Raw genomic sequence first — 24,138 nt, 5'->3', positions numbered from 1 at the left:
CAGATAAACTCTGATAAAGCACCATAAATTGCAAGCCATTGTCTGTTTTATTGGACCTCGAGAGAGCTCTGTTCTCAGACAGACTGCCACTTTTGGAGCACACAGGTTGCTGAACGTTGCTCCATAAGCTAAAGATGAGAGTGTTTTAATTGTGGTCAGCTGGGCCATTGATTTTGCACATAACTGTGTCTGAACACCCATAAGGTGTAAAAAGTGTGGCAAATCAGGCCACCAGACTAAATTCTGTAAATGAAATCAGTAAAAAAAAAAAAAAAAAAAAAAAAAAAAAAGAATAAAACAGAGATTTACACTAAGAAAATGAGAAAATAATAAGCTTGATAAATTCTTTAGTGATTATTTTTGAAGGAAGGATTTGAGATAATTTTAATATGAGGTTAAAATTAAAGTTAAAGATGATAAAACATGTTGTAAAAGATATATATAAAATATATAAATCCTGATTAACCGAGTTAAATGAAAAAGATATAATAAATATGTTCTTGCTCTTCTCACCTTTGCAAAACTCTGATAATGATGATTTGACTGAATATTGGGTTGTTGAAATAACTATAGGTGTTAAAATGTTGAAAACCCTAGAAATTGATGTTTTGGTTTCAAAAGATAAGATTGTGCTGATCTGAAATAAACCATTTGTAATCTCAATCCGGCCACCACGTGGCCTAATTTGAGTAACAGAGACTCAATCTGAGTGGAAATTAAAGTTTCTGAATTAATTTTGGGGGCAAGAGACAAATATAAAGTTATGATCATTTGAAAATGTGATTTCTGTCTAAGGATAGAGTTAAAAGGAAAATGTCTCATTTATTTGAAAACAAAGCCAGATCTTACGCTGAGCTAGTGTGAAGAGTGAGAAGTTTATGAAAATGCAGTGTACCAGCCCTGAAGGCCTCAAAGTCTCTCTGATCCCAGACCAGCTCAAAGCTGATATATGAGCCTGTGCCACAGATGATAGAAGATATTGATGAGTAAAGGCACAGGGTATCATGTGAACATAATAGACAGTTATTTGTTAAGATAGAAAAAGGTGCCATCAAGAGGGCAATAAGACATGTTTTAAAAATACAGACTTTTAATGAACTGAAATGTTTGACTAATGTATGATATGACCAGTAACTTCTGTCTGCTTTTAGCCTTCACCATGTACAGAACTGATGGCCTTGGTCACAGATGTAGCAGAACATTAAAATGAATGGACAGGTGTTTTGGCTAAATTCACTGAAAATAATCTAAGCACTGCTATGGGGCAGCTTTGAAGAAGTATGCTGGATTTTAGTGATTAAGTTGTGTTATAATTAACCTGTCTCCATGTTTTTGCTAATTTGAAAGCAGACCAGATGGCTCTGATGACTCTTGAATGCACTTTCCGAAAGGCTCTAGAAAATATCGGATCCTGTTTAGGGTCAAAGATCTCAAAGCGATGACGAGGTTGAGCACGATGTGGTTGTTCCCGATGACGGGTAAGACTTCCTACGGCCTGACGGGGGGCAACCCAAGCCAGGGGAATCACGATAAGTCGCCTTGGACCCCCTACCAAAAAAAAAAAAAAAAAAAAAAAAAGGAGGAGGGGGTTTTATGTGAGGTGTGTATGAGAGGTGAGGCAGATGTCTGTGAGGCCAGCAGCATCTCTGTTGGGGGGGGAGCTGTGTTTCGTAAGGGCCGAGGTCAAGACTGGACACAGCAGCCCCTGCCCTAATATTGGCCCCTCTATACCGCTCACCAAATACCGCATAAATTGAGAGCCAGGAAACACCCTGAAGGAAAAGAGCTATGAATGAGATCGGCATTCAAGAGCCAGCTGAGACCATGCTGTGATTGTGATTGATAACTTTGTGGAGCAGAACAAAATTTATTTGGATTAGTAAAACTGTATGATATTGAACTAATATGTCTCTATCATAGTCTTAATCCTGCAGGTCATTAGGATGGCAGAGGATAATTTGGAGACATGGTGATGGCTTTAAGATGAGGACGGCTTTTGAAGTTTAAAGAGAAGGTCTGAATAACAAAGAAATCTAAACTAAAGATAACTTGAAACAATAAGTTACACTATGAAATTTCTAAAACTTTGTGAAGGATTAATGATTTAAGGGTTAATGAATTTAACATTATAGTTAAAGTCTTAGAAGACTGTTGAAAAGATTATCTGGGTGAGAGAGAGAGAGAGAGAGAGGCTGGAAACAGGGATTGTACTATATCTGTTATTGCTCAGTTAAAGCTGAGACTACACAAAAACAATGATATCAGAACAAAACAACCCAGCTGACTTTTCTAAAAATAAACAACTAATGAACGAACATATTTGAAACTGGTTAAGAGACCATGTAAAAGCACATCTTGAGAATGAGCAGTTCATATTTATGTGTCATGATTGAGTGTAGTGTGTCAGTAACCTCTGGAATTAGTGTCTTTATCATTACAGATGAGTTAAGTTAAACAAAACAAAAAAACTTTAGAGGAAGTTGATTATTCTGAGTGAATCTGATGAAAAGATGATCAGAACATGGGACGAGCTTTAAGTGGATTGGACATCCAGCTCTGTCTGTCACTAGTAATTATGACCAAATTTGTCATGGATGAAGACTATTTTAATTTATCTTCGGATTAATTAAGAGACAAAGTGACAATTTAACCGAAGTCACTATCCAAATGATCTAGAGACTCACTCATATTTATGAAAGGCCGGAGGGCGAACCAAAAAGATAACTTCTAAAAGAATATCTAGATAACTTCTAGACATATTTTGATTCATACAGGAAAAAAAAAAAAAAATAAATAGAAAATAAAAATAAAAATTAGGATTTCTGACAGGGATTGTGAACAATCAAAGTCAAATTAGGCTAAAATGGATATTGAAATATGAATGCTTTTTAAAATACAGATTGGTTTTAACCAGCGTTAAAGAAATTGATGTGGCAAGTTTGATGATAAGAATCACTGCCAAATTACATGATGTAAGAGGAGTTTTAATGGACAGGGCATGGAGAAAAGGGTACTTTAAAAGAAATCCTAATTGATTAATTAATTAATTTTGTTTATTGATAACAGGAGCTGAAAAGATTTTGATAAAGAATTGGGTATTGAGTATGATTAAGTATGATGTCACGAGATAAAGATGAGTGAACGAGCTGATTGAACGTAATACAAATTGATAATTTTGTCATTTTGATGAAGTATATTTAACATTAACAAATTTAGATTTATATTTGTTAATGGTTAAATATGAGGTGGGCTATGATGAGTGAAAATGGTTCTGTTGGAAATAGTAAGTAGGGCAGTTTGTGAAGAATTGTGTTGAAATGACTGACTGAAGGAAGGTTGATAAGAATGTGATGCACAGTGAGAAACTGTGGGCAAAGCACAAAATGTAAACTGAAGGATGTTTTATGCAGAGATTGAAGGCGCTAAGATGGATTATTATCTATCTTACTTATTTGTATTGTTTAGTTTGAGTTTGAGTGAATGCCAAAAAGGTCTGTTATGATTTTGATTAATCAAAAGAACCACTGATTGTTGGTTTTTCATATATGTTTTCTAAAGTGTTTAGTCTCTGAGGAGTGACTGTGGGTCTGGCCTAGGGATGTGTGTGTCGTCAAACGGTTGATAGCAGAAAGTTGGCATGTTTGAATTTTGTAGGTATCACACACCCCTAACATGATGGGAGAGCAGTGACAGTGATTACTGACTTAGCCCGGCTTACAGAGATGAAATACGGATTTGTCTTTCATTTTATTGGATATTTTCAGTATGTTTATGGGAAACTTTCAAGTTAAGACTTAAATGTGCAGCGTAACTAACAACAAAGAGTTTATTTCAACAGGAAACCGTGAGAGCAGATGCGGCTGCGAAGGCCGCGGCAGCACAGCAGCCAAAGGAACCAGAATGCATTTTATTATCTGAAACTAACACAAATGCTTTGATTTCCTTACAGAGTATGAAGGCATTTGCCACAGCAGCGGAGAAGCACCTGTGGAGACGTGGCTGGAAACTTATGAATGATGTGTGAATGTGCAAAATGGCGTCTAGACAAGAAGTGATGGCAAGCCTTGTTTACCTCAACAATATTTTCAATGATTATGATAAATGGCTGCATGGGCGAGCCTGCAGCCAAAGGGGGAATGGTAATGGTAATGGTACTCAAATGAATGAAGTTTATAAGGGGGTTACAATATTTGCTGAAAATTTCGCATTTTGATGCATATTGAAATACATGAAAACGAGAAAAGGCCTTTAGTAAATCTGAGCCCGTTTGAGACATTTTTTGGAAGACCACCATTCATGGGAATGGAAGGGGGTAAACAATAGCTTGCATCAATAGAATTGTGAATTATTGCAAAGAAATGTCTTCTCTGTTGTCTGGTGTATGTGTGCAGGCGAAAACTGCTCAGGGGAAACCGGCTGAGACTCCCTTGCACAACATCAAGCCAGGAGATCACGTGGTAAAACAGGACCTGAGTACGAAAAGCTGGAAGGCGGAAAGGCGGCTAGGGCCTTTTGTCAGGCTTCTGACGACACTGCCGTCAAAGTAGCGGAGAGAGCGACGTGGGTGCATGCGAGCCATTGCAGAAAGGTCCCAACAGTGATCGGGGAGGAGGAGCCAAGAGGAGAGAGAAGCAGGAGGAAAACGTCTGTGCGGGCAGATATATAAACATCATTTGCCGTTATCATCTCAGGAGCAGAGACACTGGCACAACGTGGTGCTGAGCCAACCAGTTTTCAAGTTAAACCCTATTTCAAGCCTACAGAATCCAGTAGGTGGTGCTTAGAGCTGCAGCGGACATCGAGCAAGGGAAGATTCCAACAAAACATCCAACGTCTGCTCGAAAGAGAACGCAGCGGTACAACCACACAGACATGTTGATTACAAAATTGAGAGTGATGCATGTTCAAGGAGATGTGTGCGTGTGCTCACGAGACTGAAGCTGAACGTGAAAGCAGGGTGTTCTGACTGCAGAGTCAGAATTGACATCAAGAATTCGACCACAGGGAACTGCACAGCGGTGATAGGCAGTATCACAACAGGTTTTACCTGTACGTTTAGCAAACCAAGTGACACTTCGCATGCTGTAATTTGGGTTTGTGGTGACAGAAACCATTTCATGCCACAGAAAGACTCGACAGGTTGCTGTTACCCAGCTTTAATGAATGTGATGAGTGACTATTATTACTACTTCTATTTTTATTATATACACATTTAAAATTTTTCTTTTTTGAAAGTTATCAAAGAATGATAAAAGGGGGAAATTGTTGGGGAAAAATTTAATCACAGAAGATTTAATCTTCCAGACCTGTTTTCTCTATTGTGTTTTAAATGAGTCAGATCAAAGAGGCCTCACCTGTGGAAGCCATACATTGTCCCTTTTATCTTTTATTGCTCTTGGAATCTGAGTTCCTGGCTAACATGCTTTGTTAGATGAAGATGAAGGACCATTGTGTTTCTTGCTTTTAATTCAAATGAGATCCAAGACAGGAGGGGGACCATTTGTGTATTGTCTCACCTCTTGCTCAAGGCGAAACCTTCAGTGGGTTTCGCCAGATGTATGGAAAATTACTGAGGGGGTTGTTGAGGGTATAAAAGTTTGTGCTTTCTTTTGTTTTAGCAGTTCACACTCAAGGTAGCCTCGAGCGGCTGCGTTTGACCGTGGCTCTTCCTTGCAAGGAAAATAAATCTTTATAAAGACAATTGGATCTTGGTTTGTCTCTTATTAGTGATGTCGATGAATTAATTTTTGCCATTACAATCTCATTCATCGTTAATATCGGGGAGATATTGTTTTCTTAGAGATATATATATTTTTATTTGACTTCATTTCTCATCAATCTGTTTCTCAAAACAAGCGTCCGGGCCAAAACTCACTCTCCACTACCACCTGACTGGAGGATTTTACGTTTGACCTCTTTATGAAAGCGACGGCATACCAGGGGAGGATTTGCACATTTAGGGTGGACTTTTCAAAGCACACGTCAATGAGTGGGCAGACCAGATGCTAAGAGATCTCTGATTAGAATAATCAGTAACATCTGTTAGGTGAGGAAGAAAGTTGAAAAGCTGCACAGGATACACATCGCTTTTTATGACGGGCCGCTTCTGGAAGCCGCCCAATATTACCAAAACTTGACGCCGTGCCAAGGGCCTTTTTTATTCATTGATGGCAAAAAGAGTGTTCTTTATCCTGGCAATTATGATTTAATGATTTATTCCCTAAATTTTTCCAGACTTGCACGCACCTGGCCTGCATGAGCCTGAGCGATCCACCTGAATGTGAATGCTGGAGCTCAGAGACAGAAGCCAGGGCTAAATTCTCTCTATCCTCATTAATCAAAGAGCAGGTATTGCTTTTTGCATTGACCATCATTCGTGACATATTCAGTGGTGTGTTGAGGATCAAGCGCATGTCCAACCGCATTCATGTCAGAGACGGCATTCAGTCATGCGCTCACCATCTTACAATTCATGACATGTGCCTGAGGAAGAACTTTGTAGGATCCTGATATAAAGATTATAATACAGCGGTTAGTTCCGGTCTTCTTATTTTATTGCTTGGACAGCATTTCAAGGGTGTTGATATACAGTCCAACAGCAATGCTTGTATCATTCAGCTGGTCTGCGCTTACTAAAACCTTCATTTTATGAAGTATACTTAAGTAATGTTCAAGTCTATTTTAAGTATAAAAGTATCAAAATGTACCAGTAGTAAACTTGTAAGCTTGGGACTAAATTGGCCATCTTTTAGTATGTAAAAGTATACGTTTAAGTGTACTAACAGTAGTAAACTTTATGTGCACTGCATCTGTACCACAAAAGTGAACTTATAAGTACTCTAGTAGTTCACTATTTTAAAACAAGTAGTATTTTTTAGTTCATGAAAGTACACTTTGAAGTGTATAATAGTTTATACTACAAGTATACTTGCACGTTTTCTTTAAGAGAGCCTTATACTAATAGTTTACCATTTAACCTTTCAGTATTCTACTATGTTCAAATATAGATATCATTTTTTTATACTTGAAATATACCTTTAACTGTACTTTAATTTTTAAAACATTTTATTATAGCTTAAACACTATAAAAAGAATTCAGGTCTCCAATTGAAAATGTTCTAGTGAGCGATCACATCTAAATTTTTCAGTTGGCCAAATTGAATTTCTTGAATTTGAATTGAATTAAATTGCATCAATTCACAGAAATTACATTTTTTCGGAAAAATTTAGATGTGATTGGTCACTAGAAAATTTTCAATTGGAGACCTGAATTTTTTTTACAGTGAAGGAATACGCCACATTTTTTAAGAATAGGCTCATTTTTCAGAGTTAAGGCCCTTTCACACCAGACGCGTGACGAAAAAGAAATAGTTTGCGTCAAAACCATTCACATCAGCTGAGTTTGCGACGCCAGTGACGTTTCAGAGCTCCAACATCCCAAAACATTCCAAACTGGCAAAGGTTAATGTTGATTGAATAGCTTGTGACATCAACTGGACATTTCGTCACCTTTGTTTCCGTGTATGTGATTGGTTTAAGCCCATTTCTGTCGCTGCGAGTGTTCAAAAAAATTGACATCGAAACGGAAAAAATAAACATCGTTTTTTTTTGTCGCAGCACATTCGCTCTTGGTGTGGAAGCACTCATTACAGAAAACAGCTGAAACAAAAATAAAACCATTGCGCAAATTATTTGTGCGTCAAAATTGTGTCCAGTGTGAAAGAAACTTTAAACATTTGAGTTTGACTGTTTTTGAATCCCTTCAGCCGATCTCCGGGTCTGGCGCTAGCACTTTTAGCACAGCTTAGCATAGATCATTGAATCTGATTAGACCGTTAGCATCTCGCTCAAAAATGGCCAAAGAGTTGATATTACACAGTGCCTGAAAATAGGCAAATTACTGCCAACATAACCAACATGACAACCTGCTTACACAGGGAGCGCTGGGGACTATTTTCAGGCGCTGTGTAATATCATTGCGCCGCTGTACTCATGGGGCGGCTCACAGCTCTTGATTATTACGCAGGAATGAGAGAATAGTTCCTGCCATATCGGCCTTGAAAATCACAACTTCTCATTTTCTGTCGGTCTTAGTACACGATGGAACTACAGAAGAGTCAAGTTTTAAAGAGGAAAAATATCGAAACTCTTTGGTCATTTTTGAGTGAGATGCTAACGGTCTAATCAGATTCAATGATCTATGCTAAGCTATGCTAAAAGTGCTAGCGCCAGAACCGGATATCGGCTGAAGGGATTAGAAAACGGTAAAACTTAACTGTTTAACTCTATGGGAGTTGGAAAATGAAAATAGTGGCGTGTTCCTTTAAAGAGTAAAGTAGATTTGAAGTATATTCCTATGTAAACTGCCAGTGGACTAGTCTACACAAACATTCAGATACGCAGAATTAGCAACTTTTTTAGTCTATTCTTAGCTAAAAACACTTATTTTTTTCAAAAATATGTGCTCATTAATGTATATTTACTTCTTTCAAGTAATAAAGTAAGTAAGTTTATAATATGCCATTGAAAATACATAAGGTAATGGGATCTAACGGTGGTCGCCATGTTGCCCCTCCATCTTGAAAGAACATTAGCCAAAGAGGGACATACCGTAAATTCAAGCTTCGCCTTTCGCGTTTTAACCGGTTTTAACACTCGATGGCACTGTACAAAATTCTCTGCCTCGCGCATGTGCGCGTCAACTTGTTCAGACTTGTCTGGTGCATGCGCAGAGAGTTTTCATCTCAGCAGCGTCCAGTAACAGAGTTATACGGAGTTTTCCTGGCTTGTTTATTCCTCAAAAGTCTGTTTTTCCTTGTGTGGTATTTCTGTGCGTTAATAACTCCATAAGTAATAATAGTTATTGTCATTGTAGATGTGTTTCAGAGTGTGTCATCGCGTAATTCAGTTGATGTCACCTCAGAAGTATTTTTGTGTCAACATACAATAGCGTAATGCTCACCTATTTGAATAATCATTCAGTTATTTTGTTATCAACAATGTTTATTCGTTTATAGAAAATATTTGCTTGTAATGTATGTTGATGGAAATATGTATCAGGTCTGATCGGCATATTAAAGGGGTGGTAAAACACATTCTTTTGAAGGCTTGACTGTGTTTGTGGGGTGCACTGTAACATGTGTTCATGCTTCGTTTTAAAAAAAATTGCCTTATTTTTCATATATTTGACCTTTATTCTACACTGCTCTGTCCCTCCTTGTAAAACGGTCTGATGCTTTCCGGGTTGTATGAAGCCAGTCCCTCAAAAATACGCGATGGGCTCAGATTGGTTAGCTGGCCCAGTGTGTTGTGATTCGCTAAACGCCTAGTGCACGTATGTCGGAAACGTCACGCCCCTTACCTTTATCGGAGGCTGTGCTTTGGTCAGTGTTAGAAACAACGGCGTCAATAAAACCATATGAGAACATTTGAGTGAAGATGATCGAGCAGAACCTGTTCAGTCCTCGAGAGTAAAGACTGCGGATCTATAATGATCGCTACTGAATGGCACTTTAACTTTTGTATTTTTAGAACGATTATAGCCAAATATCTGTCACAAGAACTAACCCAAAACAAACACTAAGCACTGGCTTAAACTAGTAAGTTAGCCAAATCACACACAGAACCATGTTTAGCATGCCTGTAGATAAATAATACATAAAAGCTCTAATCAAAGAATCATTTACACTAATGCCAGGTTCGCTGTTGAGATTTTAACGTTAGTGTTTGTAACGATAGGTGTTCGTCGGATAACGTTAAGTATGAATGAGCATTTAACAGACTGGTTTGCAGAACAGCGTTGTCATCTGTTTACTTCCTTGCTACAACCTATTACAGGAAAACACATCGATGAAATATAAATCAGACTTACAGGTTGTGGCCCGTGAACAGCTTCTGTTTGTAAATCCAGCTTTCAGGACAAGCCGTTGTGCATATCCTGTATTGAACTCGCGAAGTTTGTGGAAGTTTGTGTTGTCCTCCGTGAAATGTGCAGCGCGCGCGTCGTGCATCCACGCACCGGCAGTGTTTTTTTCACGCAGCTGACGTTGTGCAAATCTGGCATTGAAATCGCGAAGACGTGGATGTTTTCCTCTGTTAGATGTGCTGCAGGAGCCCTGCGCGCGCCTGTTCCCCGCTGACTCAAACACACGTGCATATAACATGCTGTATGTTAAACGCTCTGCAACGCACCCCCGTCCCTATGAAGGCTGAACAGAGCAAGTGCCCCAGACCTGCAATCCGGATGAAAATAACAGCGTTTCCTTGGCATCGCGGCAACAACACTCCAGCCTACTATACCACAACAGCGCCGCGATACAAAATGGCCTCACCCCCCCTTATTTAATATTCCCCGGAGGAGGGGTTTATGTAAATATTGGGCCTGGTGATGTCAGCAAAACCTGGGTGAATGTGTGTAGTCGCCTACTGGCCGTTTGCTGTAGTCCTTAGAAACTGATTTCTTTAAAAGCAAATATCTCCCTTTGCTTTAAACTTTGAACGTTGTAACTTTGCAGATGTTGTTTATGCTCAAGCAGCAACATTACACGTTAGCTAAAGTTAGAATAGTGAAATCGTGGTTTACCACCCCTTTAACAATTGTTATATAGAGCGCACTGCAGTGCTAAAGCTGCGCACACACTTTTGTAACCCGACCTCGCTTGTTAGCAGCGGCAGCTCCGCTCCTTTTAATGCAGCTGCATTTAGCGCCTATATATGGTACAATAAGCTCTGGTTTACGGTTACATTATACAAATGTAACTTATAAGTATAGTTATACAGTTCTTAACTGTGTATGTATATTTACCATCCTTATTTGTTCTCTCACAGAAACCACATTTATGTACATATCCACGCAAACCTGTTTATGCCTTGCAATTGGATGACTGAATAAACATTACTATCATCAAAGTTCACTCTGGATTAGCTGCAGTTCTTTCTAGCCGAATAATTAGGCCAGTTGAGTTCCAACACTGAACACAGAATATCCCACAGGCTCCGTGTCCAATGTGGACGAGGGCGAACTGGAAGCCATGTTAATCTTGGACTAAATCGGCCACCGTAGGAGTTGAAACGAAATCGGAATTGAGAGGAACAGAAACTAATATTCACTGGATGGTCATATACCTTTTCACCACTAGATGGAGGAAAATATCACACAGTGGAGCTTTAAGTGCTCTAGGTTTTGGGTTAGCACTCTCCATGGGATAGTTTCTCACGGGAGCGGCTCTTTATGTCTCATTGATTTTCTTTCTTATACATTTCTTATATCATGTAGCTTTAATATTTTGTTGTAGTTATTCTTTTGTTTCATTATTTTCCCTAGACTTTTGTTTGTGATTTGTGGTTATTGTTATATTTGTTAAAGAAAATAAAACAATTTGTATGGATTAAACTCTCTTTTATGTTGCGGTAACATGAAATCGGGGGCTCGTCCGGGATCAGTGTAGGCTATACCGTGTTTAGTGTTCACCTGTGTAAAGGAGAAGACTTCAGTCCTCCGCTGGGTTTACATTCCTTCCATCGAGGCACTGTTTCTTATTTTTGAAGGTTATTCTGGGCGGAGGTCTTGAATCTCTGTCGGGGGTGCGCTTCGGGCTTTTGGTTTAAATGTACCAATTGAAACAAAGCAGTGACTATGACACCATTAAATCTGCACTATTGCAAGCATATGAATTAGCACCGGAGGCATTTCGTCAGAGATTTAGACATTTTTTAAACCTGAGAAGTGCACTTATCTTGAATTTGCCAGAGAAAAAGAGAACCTGTTTGATCGTTGGTGCACCTCAATGAAAGTAAACACAAAGGAACAGCTTAGAGAGTTTAAACATTGTGTACCGAATGCGTTCGCTACACTCTAAAAAATGCAGGGTTAAAAACAACCCAAGTTGGGTGTAAAATGGACTAAGCAATTGGGTTGTTTTAACTCAGTGAATGGGTTGTTTTAACCCAGTGATTGGGTTGTTTTAACCCAGCAATTGGGTTGTTTTAACCCAGCAATTGGGTTGTTTTAACCCAGTGAATGGATTGTTTTAACCTGTGAATGGGTTGTTTTAACCTGTGAATGGGTTGTTTTAACCCAGCAATTGGGTTGTTTTAACCCAGTGAATGGATTGTTTTAACCCAGCAATTGGGTTGTTTTAAGCCAGTGAATGGGTCGTTTTAACCCAGCGGTTGGGTTAAATGTTTGCTTAAAACAACCCAATTACATTTTTCAGAGTGTATGTATTTAAATGAGCATAAGGTAAGTAAATTGAAACGAGCTGGCCATAACAATATTTTCAAACAAAGTAAGTTTCATAAGACCGTATGTAAAACAAATTTAAAAGAATAAACACAATTACAAGCCAAGTACACTTTGAATACTTAATTATACTTTTAAGTATATCTCGATTAAAACATTGAGGACAAGTACAGGCCAAATATACTTTTCTGTCAGTATAAGTCAAGCATACTTAAGTGCAATTTTAAGTATATTTCTGAGGAGTAGACTGAAAGTATACTTTCTTATTTATACTAATAGAACCCTTGAATTTACTTATTTTTCATAAGGGTGCACTAAAATGATACTAAACTACTAAAGTAAGTATTATAAGTAAAGAGTGATTGAGAACTGACCCACTGCTTCCTCTGGTGTCCAGTATCCGGTGGAATCACAGGCGTGAGGAGACGAGGCATCATGGGCATACTGATGGAGCGCCCCGTTCTCATCACAGAGATGGCAGAGTATGCCACCCTCCCTACACACACACACACACACACACACACACACACACACACACACACACACACACACACACACACACACACACACACAGAATAGCTTTTAAACAGTGCACAAACTCAGTGATATATCAACAACAAAAAATGTTTTGCTTTGAAGTGCAATTTACACTGGATCGCTTTTTGTGCTTTTTGATGGTGAGTTATATGATGAGGAATTCATTCTTTAAAGGTGCAGTGTGTATGTTTTAGCGGCATCTAGTGGTGAGGTTGTGAATTGCACCCGCCCAACGCTCACCCCACAGAGGACAAAGATGTGGTCGTGTGAGACAGCAGAGAGTGACTAGCGCTCTGTAGAGAAGTTTGTCCCTTTAGGGACACTGTAGAAACCACTGGCGGTGCAAAATGGAGGCTGTAATTCACTGTAAAGGACCCGCGATGTGTGTACACTCTAAAAAATGCTGGGTTAAAAATAACCCAAGTTGGGTTGAAAATGGGCGAACCCAGCGATTGGGTTGTTTTAACCCAGCAATTGGGTTGTTTTAACCCAGTGAATGGGTTGTTTTAACCCAGCAATTGGGTTGTTTTAAGCCAGTGAATAGATTGTTTTAACCCAGTGAATGGGTTGTTTTAAACCAGCAATTGGGTTGTTTTAACCCAGCAATTGGGTTGTTTTAAGCCAGTGAATGGATTGCTTTAACCCAGTGAATGGGTCGTTTTAACCCAGCAATTGGGTTGTTTTAACCCAGTGAATGGATTGTTTTAACCCAGCAATTGGGTTGTTTTAAACCAGCAATTGGGTTGTTTTAACCCAGCAATTGGGTTGTTTTAACCCTGTGAATGGGTCATTTTAACCCAGCAATTGGGTTGTTTAACCCAGTGAATGGATTGTTTTAACCCAGTGAATGGGTTGTTTTAAACCAGCAATTGGATTGTTTTAACCCAGCAATTGGGTTGTTTTAAGCCAGTGAATGGATTGTTTTAACCCAGCAATTGGGTTGTTTAACCCAGTGAATGGGTTGTTTTAACCCAGTGAATGGGTTGTTTTAAACCAGCAATTGGATTGTTTTAACCCAGCAATTGGGTTGTTTTAAGCCAGTTAATGGATTGTTTTAACCCAGTGAATGGATTGTTTTAAGCCAGTTAATGTATTGTTTTAACCCAGTGAATGGATTGTTTTAACCCAGTGAATGGGTCGTTTTGACCCAGCAATTGGGTTGTTTTAACCCAGTGAATGGATTGTTTTAACCCAGTGAATGGGTCGTTTTGACCCAGCAATTGGGTTGTTTTAACCGAGTGAATGGATTCTTTTAACCCAGCAATTGGGTTGTTTTAACCTGTGAATGGGTTGTTTTAACCCATTTTATTGGGTTGTTTTAACCCAGCAATTGGGTTGTTTTAAGCAAACATTTAACCCAACCACTGGGTTAAAACAACCCAATTGCTGGGTTAGTCCATTTTCAACCCAACTTGGGTTATTTTTAACCCCGCATTTTTTAGAATGCAGATAGAAACGGCTCATTCTAAGATAATAAAAACATAACGGTCTTTATACGCCACTGAAAACAGTTATGTATATATTGCATTTCTGTAAATAGATCCTCATAAATACTACACACTGCACCTTTACTTTAACATCTGGTTAATCTGCATTGCTGGCCGATAGTAAATAGTGGATTTCTCAAAAAAGCTTTGAGAATACAAACGATAATGTAAGACGAATGCATAAACGATTGTATTGAGAAATATTGATATCCTCATTGTTTGCTATATGTACACGCCTTACTTTACCTGTGGGCGAGTGGCCCACTGATTGGATACAGCCAATGAAGTGAGACGGAATCTGATCCTTGACCAATGACCAGAGGTGCGAGAGGAACGGGGCTGGGCTTTCTGTCATCGACCCAGGCTTTGTAGAACAAATCAATATAGCAGTGCATCCGAGCCGCTTGATTGGGCGTAAAATGGTTTGTACAATCATCATCTGTAATAAAAAGGTGAAATCTTTCACATTTGATTGATTTCCATGTGTGATTAATTTGATCCTAAATGTAATCATATCAAAGTATGTTAAATATTAAGACTGAGGTGCTAATGTATACACTACTGTTCAAAGGTTTGGGATCACTTGCTTTGTTTTTTAAAGAAATTGCTACTTTTATTCAGCAAAGATGCATTGAATTGTTCGAAAAATTACAGTAAAAACATTTATTACGTTAAAATGATTTGTACTTCAAATAAAGGCTGTTCTTCAGTCCTGAATAAGACACCCAGCACAATCATTTCCAACTGTGATACTACTAAGAAATGTTTCTTGAGCGGCAAAATTGCATGTTACACTGCAAAAAATGCTTTTCGTACTTAGTATTTTTGTCTTGTTTTCAGTCCAAATATCTAAAAAATCTTACATTAAGAAGCATTTACTAGACAAGCAAAATTTTGTGTCTTGTTTTGGGGGAAAATAACTCAAAATCAAGGGAGTTTTTGCTTAAAATAAGCAAAATAATCTGCCAATGGGGTAAGCAAAATAATCATAATTCAAACAGAAAACAAGATTATTTTTCTTACCCCATTAGCAGATTATTTTGCTTATTTTAAGCAAAAACTCCCTTGATTTTGAGTTATTTTCCCCCAAAACAAGACAACAACTTTTGCTTGTCTAGTAAATGCTTCTTAATGTAAGATTTTTTAGATTGTTGGACTGAAAACAAGACAAAAATACTAAGTAAGAATCATGTGACACTGAAGACTGGAGTAATGATGATAAATTCTGATCACAGGAATAAATGACATTATAAAATATAATGAAACATAAAAACAGTAAATTACATTATAATAACATTTCACAGTATTATTGTTTTTGACTGTATTTTGATCAAATAAATCCAGCCCTGTTGAGCATAAGAATCTTCTTCCAAACATATACACCGATCAGGCATAACATTATGACCGGTGAAGTGAGTAACACTGATGATCTCTGTTAGTGGGTGGGATATATTAGGCAGCAAGTGAACATTTTGTCCTCAGAGTTGATGTGTTAGAAGCAGGAAAAATGGTCAAGCGTAAGGATTTGAGCGAGTTTGACAAACTCCAAATTCCCAAGCATCTGTGGGATGAGCTGAACAAACAAGTCCGATCCATGGAGGCCCCACCTCGCAACTTACAGGACTTAAAGGATCTGCTGCTAATATATTGGTGCACACACATTCAGGGTGTGAAATTTTTATTTTATTTTTTAAATCGTACTGATGCCAAACTTTTGAACATATAGTGCACAAGCATGTATAACTTCGGTTAAACACTAACATCACCTGTGTAACTCATGTAGTTGTTGTACGGTGTGTTTTTGTACTGGGTAAGGCCACAAGTGTCATTGACTGGATCAGGGTCGTGACAAGCTTTGGATTTTGGCGTTGGTGCTGTATCGGCACACAGATCTCCAGTCTCCATGGAGGCGGTCGTCTCCTGACAGGGGTCATCACATGACTCGCGTTCACTCACACCCTTAAACACATGGTACAGTCCCAAAATATGACCCATCTCATGGATCATGGTGTTGTTGTGTCCTTTGGTGCCAAAGTAGGAGGGGTTAAGGATCATTCCACCTGGAAAACGACACAAATCGGCATCTCTGCAGTTGATGAAACAATATAAACGTAACCCGACAGAACACAGAGGTGTAGATTCTCAAGTTTAGCTTTAATCTCGAAGCCAGAAACTGATTTGTTCTAAAATACTGCTGCATAAAACATTGAGCAATCTATCCTGTAAACAGGACCACCGCAGCTAGGATTACCAGAAAGAACAATGTATTTAAGATCTCACACCTGCTGAATGGTACCACATTGGCATCTGGTTTTATATCCAAATAATGTTTAGATATCTTAAAACAATGTGACATTTATAACCATCCATGCAGATGTAAGAGCGAATATGAAATTACATTGTGAGCATAAATATAGGTTTTAAAGCAACAAAAAAAAAGGATTTGTTTACTAATTAAAAACAGAAGTTGGTTTATGTTGCCATCTGCGAAAGGCTTTCTCTTCTAGATTTGTGCTCCATTTACAGCGGATATACAAGATTAGAGAGAACGCCCCCTTTATTTAGGAAATATCCATGTTTTATGGGAGTTCAGCCAAACGTACAGAGCTTGGCTAGACACGTCTGACCGACACAGATCGTTTACAGTTAAACCACAAGATCAGCAGTTCATGCTATGGTCTGATTTCACTTAAAGCATCCAGAGCAGAATTTGACCTTGTTCCTCAATAGACATCAAGGTACTCTCGCAAATAAGCTCATGATTTATGTGGAATTAAACCAGGGCAGGCCGTTGCCCAAACCCATACCATAAACCCCAGCCCCCTAATTTATGAGAAACGAACCTCCATGCAAGTCCACCGAAACATTTGTGGACAAAGATTGCCTTGCACCAAAGACAGTAAATCAAAAGCAGAGGTGGATTAAGGGGATAATAAGAATGGAGCCATATCGCTGTGTGATTCAAAGCAGCGTACGTGGCCAGTAATTCATGGATTTTATGTTAGCTTTCATGTCTCAGACCACCTCTGGAATCTGTATTAACCATCCAAGCTGAATAAAAAAAACAACTAAACTAACTTTTTGAATTTAAGACTCAACACTCTGGTCAATCATTTTTATGAACATTTCCTTCTAAACTTGACCTGCCATGGTTATTGGGATACAGTTATTCTATGTTTAGATCATTAAAGAGACAATTGAGAGCAAAATAAAACCTGCGGGTGATCAGGACCCCAAGGAACACTTGCTGAAGAGGTTTATTGTGTAATTACGACAGGCTGACTGGATTATCCTGTTTATTACGTGGCTGCTTACCAAATAAGAAAATAATAGTGCAATTATACAATTTAACTATCACAAATGTTTGTCAGAGTCAAGTAATCAAGAGAATCATAAGTGTAGATCATTTATTGGGACTTAAAATGATCAAATAGGGTTACAAATATATATTTACTAACAGTTTGCTCGAACGCAAACTCTCCTTTGGTGTTAAAAACGACTGTCATGATTTACTAAAGACACGCAGTGATAAATTAGCGCTGTAAAGGCGTGGACAGGGTTATTTTTGTGGCTGATCTTATTGCATATGCATTTGTAGGAGTTTCCCTGTTGGATGCAATATTACGGTGGCCCAGTAGTGCACAACACAACGAAATTTAAAAAGCAAACATAAATTCATAACACAGCGAAAATGTGGCACAGCAATGGAGCCAAAATCTCACCATAAAATAACAATCTGCTACTTAACAGATTGTGTTTTGTGTTTAATTACACCTATCCCAAGTGCAAGGTGGTCGTTTTCAGATTTATCCACTTCAAAAAAATACCGTTTTCAGGCTCCTAAAACGCCGGATCCGTCTGGATGAAACGCTGATAAGTTACAACATTTTCACGTATACAGCTAAACGCTTGTCTGGCTATCACCTGACCAAGCTCAATTTAAGATTGAACATTAGTCTGGGGAATCTGCTCTGTATTTTCTACCGCACAAGAGGTGTGATCAACGGGCATCGATCCATCACTTCTCTCTCCGTCATCGTGTTAAACCCACCAATAGTGCGCCAGGTGGATAAGCCAGTCTGTGATTGGTTCCCGTGTAACAGAAGCAGTACAGATGAATGTACAGATTTGATTTAGCCCTACAGCTCAGGCTGGGTTTAGCTAAACGTGTCTCCGTGTGGACGGGGCCTGAATGCACACAAGATCATTTCGAGCTATAAAGGCGGAACAAGTGTAAAATGTTGATTTTGAGGTTTTCACAACAATGAGTTAATTAAGCCCTCGTCGTCTAGCGATCACAATGCTCCAAATAGCAATTCAACATCTAAAATAATCTTTATTTGATTGTTTTCGGAGAGAAGTACCTTTCCCATGGAAATGATCTCACTCGCGCTGATCCACATATACACACATACACAGAATTACAGTATTTCAAAATATCTGTCTTGACTAGTATTCACACAAACATTATCTGTCATCTCTGAAGTGAGCGTTTGGTTAACTGTTGGGGAAAAAGATCTGATGTGTATCATTATATTAGATCCGTGCATTACAGTAGATCTTGATATATGTTAATCAAACAATTGTGCTATCATGGAAAATAAGTTGAATATATATTTTTTCTATAGACATGGGTTTCGTCTTGGTGTGTGCCAAGTGTGTGTTATTACCAGGGATTTTATGGGATGGTTGCTATGGCATTTTGTTAAGGAAGCTTTAGAAAAAATGAATTCTCAAAATTTACTTATCGACTATATCAACCTCAAACATATGTAGCTCAGAATTTTTTTTGTTTCATTTCAAACAAATCATACATTATTTTGAACGTTTTTTAATAGTATTTATAATATTTCAATACTCATTTTTGAAAATTTGCTCATTGCAACTCATTTTGCTTGTATATACATGCACATTTTTCTTAAATATATACATGTGTGTTTGTATTCAAATATCCATAATAAATAATTATACACAGTACACACACACACACATATAATATATATATATATATATATATATATATATATATATATATATATATATATATATATATATATATATATATATATATATATATATATATATATATATATATATATAAATATATATATATATATATATATATATATATATATATATATATATATATATATATATATATATATATATATATATATATATATATATATATATATATATATATATATATATATATGTAAACACAAAGTTTTATTATGGATGCGATTAATCACTAGTTCTATATACATTTACATTTATGAATTAAAATCACTTAATGAATTATGAATGAAAAATCATACAAAATGAACAATACAATTTTAATGAAGTAGAATTACCCTAGATTAATAAATGCTCTGAAAATGTCTGTTTGATACCTAATAAATGAACTAAATGTTAACAAACTGAACTTTAAAGTGTTATCACGTATACTTTAGAAACCGACTTTAAGCAAATTCAAACTCACAAAAAACAAGTTGGCGCTAATTACTCATGGTAATATCGGTTTAAAAGTTCACATTCTACACAGAGGCCAAAATCATCTCATTAACAAAAGCTATAACCCCAAAAGCCAAGACCAAAATGTCTGATCATGTATCCTGAACCAATGGGAGGAGGACTTATATAAGAAACCTTCCTGCTTGAGAGAAATCTCCTCTTTAAAGGAGCTGGACTTCACTGAGACCGTTTTAATGAGCTCTGAAACACCACAACGACGGGTACTATAAAATCAGCTGGCAGTTGGATGGGATGGCAACAGGGTAATACCCCTCTTTTGTTTTTGTTTGGTTGTTGTCGAGTTCCTTTTCTTCTCTCCCGGTGGACAGCCTTAATGATTAAGGGGAAATCTACAGGGAAATCTATGCGTGCTGCAAGTGTTTTCTTTTATGCTTGAGATTACGGCCCATTAATCTCGTAAAGGCAAATACAGACAACAAGGAGGAAGAGACAGGAATGTATTTCTTTAAAGAAAAGATTTAGAGCAAGTCAAGATGTATGGCATTAGGTACAAAAAACACATGTGCTGTGGGGAATGTAGCTACAGGAAACAAGTGAGGTCTTACCTTGACATTGTCCAATGAACCCAGTTGGGAATGGAGGCCAAACGGCAGATCCAGCGTAACTTTGTGTTAAAGGATTAGTTCACTTCAAAATGAACATTTCCTGATAGTATACTCACCCCCTTCTCATCCCAGATGTTCATGTCTTTCTTTCTTCAGTCGTTTTTTGAGGAAATCATTCCAGGTTTTTTCTGCACATAATGGACTTCAATGGGAACCAACGGCTGAAGGTCCAAATCACTGCAGTTTCAGAGGAAGAGCTTCAGAGGCTCTGACCAATCACAGACGAGGAATAGAGTCTGATCTAGACAAACCATCAACACATTTACAAAAAAAAAACTAAACATTTATATACTTTTAACCTCAAATGCTCAACTTTGGTGTTGTTCTTCTTCATCATCACGTCGGAAAGGTCACATGACGCAGGTGGAAGTGCCGAAAAACTCCATCTCATGTTCTCTCCAACTTTACAATCGTCCGTCATCATTGTTTCACCTTTATTTGTGTGAAGGCGTTTGATTTAGTCTTTGCACGTTTGTTTTAACTCTGGGTCGGCACTTCCACCTGCATCATGTGACCTTTCTGATGTGATGACATCATACACCGTGAAGAAACACAACACAGAAGTCAAGCATTTGAGGTTAAAGTGTATACATGTGTGTGTGTGTGTTGTAAATGTGTTGATGGTTTGTCTAGATCAGACTCTATTCCTCGTCTGTGATTGGTCAGAGCCTCTGAAGCTCTTCCTCTGAAACTGCAGAGATTTGGACCTTCAACACTGCAAAAAATGCTTTACTTGCTTAGTATTTTTGTCTTGTTTTCAGTCCAAATATCAAAAAAATCTTACATTAAGAAGCATTTACTAGACAAGCAAAAGTTTTTGTCTTGTTTTGGGGAAAAATAACTCAAAATTAAGGGAGTTTTTGCTTAAAATAAGGAAAAGAATCTGCCAATGGGGTAAGAAAAATAATCTTGTTTTCTGTTTGAATTAAGATTATTTTTCTTACCCCATTGGCAGATTAGCTTATTTTAAGCAAAAACTCCCTTAATTTTTTAGTTATTTTCCCCCAAAACAAGACAAAAACTTTTGCTTTTCTAGTAAATGCTTCTTAATGTAAGATTTTTTAGATATTTGGACAGAAAACAAGACAAAAATACTAAGAAAAGCATTTTTTGCAGTGAACCGTTGGTTCCCATTGAAGTCCATTATGTGCAGAAAAATCCTGGAATGTTGTTCTCAAAAAACTTCATTCCTTTTCCACTGAAGAAAGAAAGGCATCTTGGACAAGATGGGGGTGAGGAAATCATCAGGAAATGTTCATTCAACTAATCCTTTAAGTCCCTGGTCTTTTATTTTGAAATATTAGTTTGTCTTTTATTTTAAAGTCCTGTTCTCATGTCATCTTTTCTATTTTTTATCCTTTCAAAATAAAGTAGTACCAACCTCTTCACTAGTGACTATACTGAGCTATCACGCCAAACGTGGGGGAAAATATAAATCCATTTCACGCTTTTAAGAGCATTTAAAAAAATAATCAATAAAACATCTGCTATAATGTGGTGAAATATTTGTGATTTATATGTTACTTGCAATGTTCTGCATTTTGAAAGGTCATCAATAGAAAAATGCTTTTTAAAAGCCAGATGGAGTAGGGGCGATTTCTGGACTCTAGTCTAGTGTAGTTCAGTCTAGTCTAGTCAGATCACATTATGTTTATAGTCGTGTTTTCATAGTTAAGTCTTCAAGTCATGTCATTGTTCAACTCTGGCCCTCGAGGTCCACTTTCCTGCAAAGTTTGGCTCCAATGGTGATCCAAATTCAACGGCCTGTCCCATTCTAGTAATCCTGAAGACCTTGATTAGCTTGTTCAGGTGTGTTTGATTAAAGTTGGAGCAAAACTCTGCAGGAAAGTGGACTTCGAGGGCCAGAGTTGAGAACAGGGGTGGCATTTACATTTATCATGTGGTAGTTGCCATACCCTTGCATTCAGACCAAACAGGGGAAATAAACAGCTCATGATGCTGTTCTTAGCTCTGTTGCTTGGGTTGGCTTTTGGAAGAAATTGCAGTTTTGAAAAGTAAATTTAAACAGCCTACATTGTACAAAATGATTGTGATTTTAACGGTAAAAGACTAAAAATGCTGCGGTTAAAAACAGTTAATTGGTTAACAGAATATACGGTGAATAACTGTAATAGATCTAACCTTACATTTAATGTCATTTTACAGTAAAATACTGTTACATTTACAGTTTTTGGAAGTGAAAAAGAACAAGTCGTTGTGTAATTTACAGTGAAAAAACATAAATTGACATTCCCAGAATTCCCTGCGTGACACTTCACATTTGATGTGTTTCTTCTTAGTTTTTTCTAACCAGTGTACAGTAGGGTTTTATGTTACATGTTTGTTTATTGGATTTTTAAAATGTCATGTGTGTTACCATGATGGTGTTTAGTGTTTGTGTGATATATATGAGTATTGTCCTCCTAAAAGCTTTGATTGATCATGTGACTCTCATCTCCACTGTGATTGGTGGTTGTCAGTATATATCAAAGGTACATGACAAATATTAGCATTTCAATTGGTTGGTAATTTAACATTATTTCAGTTAATGAAATACAGTTATTTACTGTGAATATAACTCAAATCTGTCAAACCTAAAATGTTGCTACCGTATTTTTTACGGTAAAATTCTGGCAACCCCAGCTGTCGTTTTTTTACTGTAAATTTTATGGGGATTTTTTTTTACAGTGTAACACCTAACCAGACGTGATGCAAAAAGCAAGTTGTTTGTCCAAACCAGACTTGACCTGAGATCAATCAATCAAAAATCACAGCCAATCAGAAGAGCGTGTGGGCGGGCTCTCTCTCTGCAAGTGCTCTGACTGCATTCACAACTAAATGGATAAGTAGCCTATTTTAGCATTAATAAAAATACATAATGAGTGACTTAAACCATCTTTTTTAATCATAGAATACACTTATTTGTGGCTAAAAAAAACAAAACATGGAATAGGCACATTTTCTCAGCTGTCACGTTTGCTCAGGACACGTTGTAGGCCTATATGTCCGTGGACTGATTTTTGTTTAGATATTACATGATTACTTGGGAATGTCGTTGTTGTACGGCCAGAAGGAATCCATAATCTAGGTTTTTGTGCCGCCACTGATTGAGAACCCCTGGATGTGGACCATCTGAATCGTGTCTATGCTTATAGTTTTCATGTTCACATCATTATTTGGGTTTTGGCCTTTTTGTTAAACCTTGTTTCTAATAAAACTGGACTTGGCTTCTTCACTTTGTCATGTTTGTGGACATCTTACCTTGATGCGTAAGGGCTTCTTTTGCCCATGGCCAGGTGGCGACTCCAGCGAGCTCCTCGCGTGCTGAATTATTAGCGAAGAACACGTTGAGCGTGTCTGAAATGTTCAGATGAAGCAGATCCTTCAGTTCCTTTATGCTCAGATAAGCCCTGCAGGAGAGATATTGACACACAGTCAAACCACTTTGCATAGAAAAAAAGTTATTATTCATGGAAATGCCATAAACATGAATGAACAGCATGAAAGCCATTGGCCAAAGGAGAACTGGACCCCGACTGAGACTGCTTTCTCACAAGTTGTTGTTTTTTCCCCCTACATTTCTGTCTTCTGATGGAGTTTTGGTTCATTTCCACTATCGCCTTTTGCTTGCTTAGTTGGGGGCATGTGTGTAACGGTACATATATGCGAGTGAACACGATCATCTCGTCATAGTCAAAGAATAAACATGAATGAACATCTGAAGGTATGTTGA

General features: G+C 37.7%; 1 protein-coding gene across 1 annotated transcript in view; it reads right to left on the bottom strand.

The window, feature by feature from the left end:
• pappa2 (pappalysin 2) overlaps positions 1-24,138 on the bottom strand; it is a gene marked incomplete at both ends in the record, with an annotated part of 133,390 nt that overhangs the window by 81,540 nt on the left and 27,712 nt on the right. Inside the window, 4 exons of the mRNA XM_079819437.1 lie at positions 12,616-12,737; positions 14,512-14,704; positions 16,032-16,325; positions 23,667-23,815. Of these exons, the coding sequence (XP_079675563.1) occupies positions 12,616-12,737; positions 14,512-14,704; positions 16,032-16,325; positions 23,667-23,815 (758 nt within the window). The remainder of the gene's footprint in view (positions 1-12,615; positions 12,738-14,511; positions 14,705-16,031; positions 16,326-23,666; positions 23,816-24,138) is intronic.

Source organism: Gobio gobio, assembly GCF_949357685.1.
Source record: "Gobio gobio genome assembly, chromosome: 6".
In the NCBI taxonomy this organism is placed as follows: Eukaryota; Metazoa; Chordata; class Actinopteri; order Cypriniformes; family Gobionidae; genus Gobio; species Gobio gobio.
The sequence above is the reverse complement of the archived record's forward strand: the minus strand, read 5'-3'. Positions and strand labels throughout refer to the sequence as shown.